This window comes from Sphaerodactylus townsendi, linkage group LG01 (genome assembly GCF_021028975.2).
Source record: "Sphaerodactylus townsendi isolate TG3544 linkage group LG01, MPM_Stown_v2.3, whole genome shotgun sequence".
Classification (NCBI taxonomy): domain Eukaryota; kingdom Metazoa; phylum Chordata; class Lepidosauria; order Squamata; family Sphaerodactylidae; genus Sphaerodactylus; species Sphaerodactylus townsendi.
The window spans coordinates 102,183,756-102,192,463 of NC_059425.1; the positions used below are offsets into that span (position 1 = coordinate 102,183,756).

The 8,708-nt window shown below is 39.7% G+C and overlaps 1 protein-coding gene across 1 annotated transcript in view; it reads left to right on the forward strand.

Moving 5' to 3' along the window:
• ADGB (androglobin) overlaps nt 1–8,708 on the forward strand; it is a 126,850-nt gene that overhangs the window by 32,688 nt on the left and 85,454 nt on the right. Inside the window, exons 13-17 of the mRNA XM_048505347.1 lie at nt 613–715; nt 4,371–4,514; nt 6,103–6,215; nt 7,128–7,295; nt 7,635–7,770. Of these exons, the coding sequence (XP_048361304.1) occupies nt 613–715; nt 4,371–4,514; nt 6,103–6,215; nt 7,128–7,295; nt 7,635–7,770 (664 nt within the window). The remainder of the gene's footprint in view (nt 1–612; nt 716–4,370; nt 4,515–6,102; nt 6,216–7,127; nt 7,296–7,634; nt 7,771–8,708) is intronic.

Sequence of the window (8,708 nt, forward strand, 5' to 3'; positions counted from 1 at the left end):
ATAGTTAGAATGTTGGACTAGAACCAGGAAGATCTGGATTCAAATCACTGCTTGACATGATCTTACCTTAACCTACCTCATTGAATTGTCATGATAAAATCAGCGAAGGGACAACCATATGCACCTCCCTACTTGGGAGAGTAGGATAAAAATGTGTTCCAAATAAATATATACATACATTTATCTTGCCAGAAAATAAGTTGTAGTGTTTTAAGTGGATAAAAAAATAGTTCTCTAAGTGAACATCATAATAGTACTGCTGAGCCAATTTGATTTCAAGGCTTGTGTTGCATTTAATAACTTCCTTGTAATTACTTAACATTAAGTTGCTGAACTCTCAAAGCAATTATGTTATTGTGTTGCTGGTTTCCCAAATTAAAGCTAGTAACTTAGGAAAGCATACATATGTCTCATAAGAGAGCAGCATGGTCAATGGATTTAAAATAAAGTGAATTGCTGAAGGAAGTGCAAAAGAGAGCACTTTGAATGAAGGCCATGGAACATTTCATTGCTCATTGTGTATTTTTTATTACAGAGTTTAGTACATAACTCAAATATTAGTTACTTCAATTTCACAGAGAAATTAAACATGGATCCCTTTTCTTCTTATAGATGGTAGAAGATCGTGTCTCCTATTACTTGTGTGTGGACAGTCTGAAGCCTATCGACATCCTAGTTTGTTTTTCTGCATTAGTACACTGGGGAGATTCAGGAGGTAAGCTGAGTACTAAGCAGAGAGTAAATATTAATACTGATTTCCTGGATTCCCTCAGGGGATACTCAAAGACAATGGTAGCCAATTACAGCTGTAGTATTATTTGTTTGTCTTCTCTGTGTTATTCTATCCATTTTGTCAAGTGTTGTTGGAAATCCTGTTGGTCTTTCTTGCTCTTTTAATCATAATATTTTTGTAGAAATTTTTACATGTTACTTTGCCTACTACTCAATCAAAAGTGGCTTCCAAGTGGAGGTTTTGCTGTGGATTCCCCTAAAAATGGGAGTGGGGGTGTTTCCAAATGCCATCATCATAAGAAGAGCCCTGTTGAACCAGATTAGTGGTCCACCTTGTCCAGTATCCTGTCGCACATCGTTTCAGTTCTGGCTTCTTATTCTGGAGGGCCAACAGCAAGAAATAGAGCCTTTCCCTGATGTTGCCTCGTGGCATTCCTATTCAAAGATTTATTGCTTTGAACATGAAGGTAATGTGGTCCACCTTCAGGGTTTTTCCCAAGATTCAATGCTGTGTTTCTGGGGGAGAAAAACCAATGAAATGAAGGGAACTGTGTTTCTGAAAATATCATACTCAAAGCAGGTTTGGGATCCATGTGAATGTCAAGATTTCCACACCTTCCCACCCACTTCCCATATAATTTCTTGTACCTTTCTCCCTCTCACCCATAATTGTTCCCCATTTTTTAAAAAAATCCATAGTAGGGATATCATTATACTGTCATTGTCCTGTAGCAATATACCTACTATAAGGTTGTTGTTTTTTGGCAAAAAGTACTCTCGTGATGGGGGACAGGGAATGGCAGGCACAAGGTGAAAGCATGGAGAATTTTCTGTATGAATGCTCTATTAGTGCTGCTTTGAATATCTTGGTATTTACAGTGACAACAAGAGCACAGTAAGGCTTTGCACTTTGGGTGGGTAAACCTAAAACAAGTTCCAAACTCTGCACAAATTTTCTTTCTGAACCTTTTGCTAGTTCCCAATCTCCAAAAGTTGATTATTCCTCATGCACTAAAACTGCATACATAAAAACAGTATGTGTGTAGGCTCTGTCTGTCCAATATTGTCTTGGGCCTGCTTGCTGACGCCTTCTTAGATGAGGAAGAGATGGAGGAAGCCACCCTCAGCCCTCGGATGCTGCAGTCTCTACCTGCTGGACAAGGTAGAGACTCCATCAGGTGCAGAGGGGGAATCTCAGGCCAAAGTCAGTGTACCACACCCTCAGTCCCACAGCTAAAGCTGAGTTAAAAATGCTGCAGCCAACATCCTCACTCCGAGTCATCAGAGCCCTTGGAACTCCAGAGAACGTGGGCCTGGAGGGAGGCACATCGTATCATGTGGTTGGCAGTTTCTCCAGCATCGGTCAACCTCTGCCTGTGAACTGGGGTCACCACAGAATCATGGTTGACGGGCACATAGGCTGCTCAGCCATTAATGAGTTGCACCTGTCTCTGGGTGACTCAGCTGATTGTTGAATTGCACCTGTTCTTGAATGACTCAGAAGGGTTTTCTGTTCAGAGCTGCCAGAAAAGCATGAAGCAGTATGGAAGGAACTTATCTACAACACTTGGATGCCTGCTGTGGGTTTTGCTTTGTTTTTTGCCTAATTCTAGACCTCAATGTGTTTGATCTTTTGGACTTTGACCTGGCTTGGGCTTTTCAATTTGCCCTTCTGGTTTGATGCATGGACTTCTAAGAGACTGTGTTTTGACCCTGGACTGTGTTGTGGGCTATGCCTGAATACAGACAAATATCTTGTTTTTCAAAAATGCAGGAAGCAGACTAAACCCTACTTACAAAGAATAATCAACCTATAATCAGCCCCTTCATATCTGGCTGTGCTGGGTGTCTTCACAACTACTGCCTTCCTGACATACTCCAGCCTTATTTTGCTGGATCACAAGATTAAAACGTTGAGGTTGACAGGCAAAATGAATGGGGTGTAATACAAGTGTGGTTGGAAAGCAGATGGAGTATGGGCATCCAACTGAACACCAACTGCTAGACTAAGAAGTGGTGAATCTGGATGGATTGCACTCCCCTCTCCCCCTCCTTTTTTGGAACTATTTGTTTAATGTCTTATTCCCCTTCCTCTCCCCGCTTTTCCTCATGAGTTAATTTTCCTCCCCCTCTTTTCTTCTGTACCTTCTCCTGAGCTTCCACCCACACACGTTTTCTTGCAACGTACAGCAAGTGGCTCCTTCTGAAGCTCATCTCCCCACTACATGTGCAAGTCACTGGTTGAGAGCGATTGCACATGGACCATGAGTGTGTTAGCAGGATAGTCCAAACATCCTTTGTGCCTTGTTTTGCGCAAAGAATCAAACAGCTTAATAAAACGGCTAGAGGAGGGGTGGGGTGAGAGAGAGCATTTCCACCTGTTATGGGCAGCGTCCAGAGAAGCCTAGGATTGGAGGAGGCTGGTCAAGGGGGGAGCATTAAATTCTACAGTTAGATTGGAGTCCAGGAGTACCTTAGAGACCATTAAAAGATTCATCTAATGTGTTTAGATAGTTTCAGAGGATAGCTGCCTGGTCTGCAGTAGGAAAACTAGAATCAAGTCCAATAGTAGCACCTTATCCAAATTCCATGTCATGAGAACTCTACTGGGTTCAAAGTTTTGCTGACAGGGGAGATGTGCAATTTCAGGGCTTGCCCTAGATGCCATTTTCTGAACAAAAAGGCATTTAGAAATACTGCCCCTTATATATATATATATATTTAAATTCATCAATAAAGTTAATATAACAGATATGAAAAGAAATGCTTGGTACGCTGTGAATGTTATGCCTTTTGTCCATAGGGTTTCCCATTCTTGAGAAAATATTTCTTCCTCAAAGTTTGGTATCTATCTGACCATATGTGTTTTCAATTGTTCTGTTTCTGTGTCAAATAGAAGTAAATGCTTATAGATTTGCTGTAATAAATGTTCTTTTTGCTGTGTGATCATCTTTTTGAATTCCCCTTATTATATATTTTGCTGACTTAATTTACTTTCTTAATCTTGAGGCTAGTTGAAAATACATTAGTCATTGTGTTTTTTACCTTTGTCCCTCCCTTCCATAGTCACATACCTTCATTTTTCAGCATGTTTTAAAGAAGTTTAGTATGGTACCTGGTGTATATAATAGCCAAATGGATAATGTAAGTGGTTGCTGCAAACATTTTAAAAGATCTGGGCAGCCAATCAGATCTTCAATAGCTCATCCAAAGCTGTGCTGGGCAAATGCCCCATCTAGCCCCACACAGTTCTCTGGCACCATGAATAGTATCAGCAGGTACCATGGCACCCATAGGCACTCCTTTGGGGACCCCTGGCCTACATTATTCAAAGACTAATAGTTATTTTTCTTGATATTTAGAAGCAGCAAAATACAGGTTGTGCATCAATGAAGATAAACAAGTGAGGACCTGCAACAAAATGTAGGGTCCAGTCAGGCTGGAACTGCAGCGTGGTTCTGCTATAACTTGCCTGTTGGGCATGGGATAACCTTGTTATTCTGCTGCAGTCAAAACAATGGTCTTGTGGAACCACAAATTCATTGTGGCATAAGCTTTTGTGAGTCTTAAGTCTATATTATGTATGATTAAAATATCATTGTAAACTTTCTTATCTGTACACTTTTTTATCTTAACAGCCGCACAAAAAGATTACCATATTATACCCCAGGGCTTTCTCTTGGTTGAAAAATTCTCATGGAAGAATCTGGCTCCGGGAAAATTAATCCTAAAGATCCATACATATGCCACCAAAGCTGCTATGATAAATCTCCCTCCTGGGTATGTGCCAGTCTGCTATACCTTTCCAGCATAGTCATTACGAAATAGTAATTGCAATCCTGGTAATGTTTCAAAGTGCTCAGTGCACTTCATACATATTATCCTACCAATTTTTACAAACACCCCTTAAGGTAGGGATTATGCATATTGCAGATTCGGCTGCAGGGAGCTGGGGATGATCAGTGGTGGTTTATCTTAAGCTGCTTTGTAATATCATGGCAGAACTGAGATTTGAATCAGGACATTCCCAATTCAAAGGTTCAGTTAACTGTACTGGACTTCCTTGCTACCGTTGTAATATTGACAGCAACTCAACGAGGCAGGCAAGAATTGTTAATCTATATTACACAATAGGGGATGAAACTGAAGGAATAGTGGCTGGATTCTGGCAATCGAGTACTTGGCTGAGATAAAATTTGAATAACAGAATTCCCAATTCATGGTCTTATTCAGTATATAACACTTAAGTATCACATGTACACAGTGTTAAATGTTTACTCCATACAATTTGTCAATAAATAGATGAAATGCAAATTTTATCTAGCAATACTTCAAATTATGCGTCTTTCTGTGAATTGGAGCCTTATGAACTGTGAATGGAATGAGTTTGTGAAGGGATTTTTGCAGTTTCTGAGAGGTTGAGGCATTGTCATAAAAGGGTAACTGGCAGAACTGAGATTTCTATCTCATGTGCCCTTCTAGTTAAACATGGTTCATGCAGGGGAGGAAAAGACAATTTCTGTTGGCTCTGGCTGTAACACCATGGAACATAACATTTGTTGTTCCCAACATTTCCTCAACCTACAAGAATGGCTTTTTTTAGGAAATGTGTGGATTGCAACAGGAAGCAGAAGATGCAGAAGCAGTGTTACCAGAGGAGGGGATGTCTCAGTCAGCTGTATAAGATCCAGGGCGAGGTTCTGTTTTCCCTTCCTGTTTCAGGTAGTGAAATCTAGGCATGGCTAGAGGCATAAGCCAAAGGGCAAGAGCCAAGCTGTCTTGGTTTTGGGCTCTTTACTTGTGACTTGTCACATGTGGCTCTGAACAAGCTGCCCCATGGATGAAGGACAGACCAGAATGTATTTTATTGTGCACATCTTTTGTCTGTTTATTTAAACTGTTCTTTGTAAGCCACCTTGGTGCCCTATTGAGAATGAAAGCTAGGAAAAAATTTCTATGAACCCATTTCCTTTTTTAGATTTTGCACAAAGTCTGCAGTATCCTATGATCAGCCAAATAGTTTTTCTTTTTGTATTGTTGAAGGCGTTCCACGTGTGCCAGAATCACTAGGGTATTGTGTGGTTTCCGGGCTGTATGGCCATGTTCTAGCAGCATTATTTCCTGATGTTTCAGATCCTCTGAAGATGCCAGCCACAGAAGCAAGCGAAACGTCAGGAGAGAATGCTGCTAGAGCGATAACCATACAACCCGGCTCACACAGCACCCCAACCCTAACTTTTGTTCTACCCGATAAATTTTTTGACACCCAAGCAGTCAGAAAATGAGTTTCACTTAAGATTGTTTAGAATCACAGTTACAATTAAGTTAGCTAGTCCTATTTTACTTTAGTTTTTTTTTAAAATGTAGAAATACATGTGTTACTCTTCACTGCAAGCTCTCCCATAGGGCACCATATCCATCTGTGCAGTATGGTACCATGTGTGTTTGGTGAAGAGGATGTTGTTCTGCCAAATCTTGACAAGGTATTTGTTACCATAGCAACTGGAGCTATATTCATTGATCAGTATTGACTTTAGAGAGCTCTAACATTTTTCCTCTCAGTGTTTCTTTTGGAAAAATGCAGCAAAGCTCTCATGCTTCAGTATTCTTCTAGACTCCATTTTACATTCAGTAGAAGACACAGCATATGTTTTGTAATTGTTACATATTCAGTTTACACAGGCACAGCATATATACACTAGTTTTTATACAGTTCATGTGAGACAAGACAAATAATCCAATTGGAATTGATTCCCCCACCCCCAATTATTGTGGGTTGTTGTACTGTTGCCAAAAGTCCACAGGCATAGCTGCAGCTGGCACATGTAGTTATTGTAATTAAAACAAGGGCAAGACTGCAAAGGGCTGCATTTGGCAGGACCAAGGAGGTGTTGACCTTTTCTTCAATGCAGACAACCCACACCAATGAACAGTGTTTTATTTTCATCATTTGTTTTCCTGGGTATGATTCTGGGTGATCATTTTTATATATAAGTTTTCAACTGGGCTAAATATTTTGGTTGAAGTTGTAGTTAAATTATGAAAATTTCTTGGGAAGGAGGGGAGTGCAACCAGATAACACTGATTTTTCCCTCAGGCTCATTCAGCACATGCAGAATAATGTACTTTCAAACTGCTTTCAGTGCTCTTTGAAGCTGTGCGGAATAGCAAAATCCACTTGCAAACAATTGTGAAAGTGGTTTGAAAACGCATTATTTTGCGTGTGCGGAAGGGGCCTCTGTCTTTCCTGGGTACCGATCAGTTGGTAACCAACGTGAGGATGAGGACAAATGTGATAATCCATTCTTGGAAGATTTGTATTTAAGATATAGCTGTATTATTAGAATACTTGTAGATCTTAAACAGTTCTTGTTGTTAATGCATTTTGTCCTCAGGAGAGCTACTGGTTTATAGAGCAAGCCACATCTATCATGAAAGCCATTGGAAGTGTGTTGAATAATTTTGGAAACTGGCCAGATCTTTCCAGAGCTATGAGAGGACTGGAATTAACACACTGCCCTCCTGGCCTCTGTGGTACAGGAATAGCTAGAGAACACTTCAAGGTAAAAAAACACACAAGTGCCTAATTTTTCTGTTAAAACATGGAAAGTGTCCTTATTCTTCCTGTAAATGATTGTGTTTTTAATGTCGTTCATTAGTTGAAATCTCCTGATTATTTAATTGCACTGTTTCTCATTCAACGGACCCTGCATTAGTGGATGATACTTTAGGAAGAAGACGTTTGTTTCTCATTTAATAAGAATAACTGTTCTTCATCTTGTGTTTACCGCTGACAAGATACAGGCCCATGTGTATATATTTTATTTTAAAATGATGAGTATTCGCTCCAGCAATATTTATTCACAACAATTTGCTGATTTTATTTCTCTTCTACATTTCAGGTTTTCAATAATGCTTTTTGGCATCTGATAAAACAAGCATTGGGAAATGTTCCTCCAAACTATGAATTTGCTTACAAATGTTTTACTTTGGATTTTAAACACAGTGAGATGCCTGTTGATGATACTGGATCCTCAGGTAGTTTATGAAAAAAACTGTAATGTAATGTAGGTTAATTTAGAGTAAAGGTAAAACTCAGGTGAATGTTAACACACCCAGCCATTCCTAATACACATACCATACATACAGATGAGGCAGGTATCAACATACCTATTTCCAAACCATGGCATAGAGTATATGATTGATAAAGCTGCAAAAAGCTGCTGGGGCAGACTCTGTTGGAGGGTTTTCTAATAACCTGAAGAACATTCCAGATTGCAGAAAAATCTTTAAAAACAAAACAAATCCCCTCCCCCCCAATAATAGATACAATTGTAGCCTTAAGAAAAGAATGGGGTTTGCTAGACAACTACAAGAATATTTCCAAGCCTTTGTTCTGTAAAGCAACACCATGATGGGGCTTGGGTGGGGGGGAGTAGCAGTGGACTAGGAGGCCATGATAGCCATGAAAATGGTCCTGTTCCCCCATTCCACTGCCATGTCCCCTGAAGGAGGAAGACTTGCTGGGGACATACTCAATGGTGACTACCAGAAGCTTATCACTCACACGATGTGGTCTGATCCAAGTGGCCACTATGCCACAGGGCCCTGCCATGATCTGTATGTGCAGAATGTTTAAGATAAGCATCTATGGGTATTCCTTGTGGTCTTGGCATGTATTCTGAAGTTATATCTTCTTATATTTTGGAGCAAATTAGATTTTACATTTTTGACTAAAAATTTTTTTATCTAAAGTATGTATAAAGTGCTCAAAAACACCATTTCTTTCTGTATTCCTTAGTGTCCAATTGTTCCAACACCAGTACATTTGTGTGAGCACTGTGCAAGACTAGAGAAATGTTTGAGTTATCTATCTATCTATTTGTCTATCTATTTGTCTATCTATCTATCTATCTATCTATCTATCTATCTATCTATCTATCTATCTATCTATCTATCTATCTATCTATCTATCT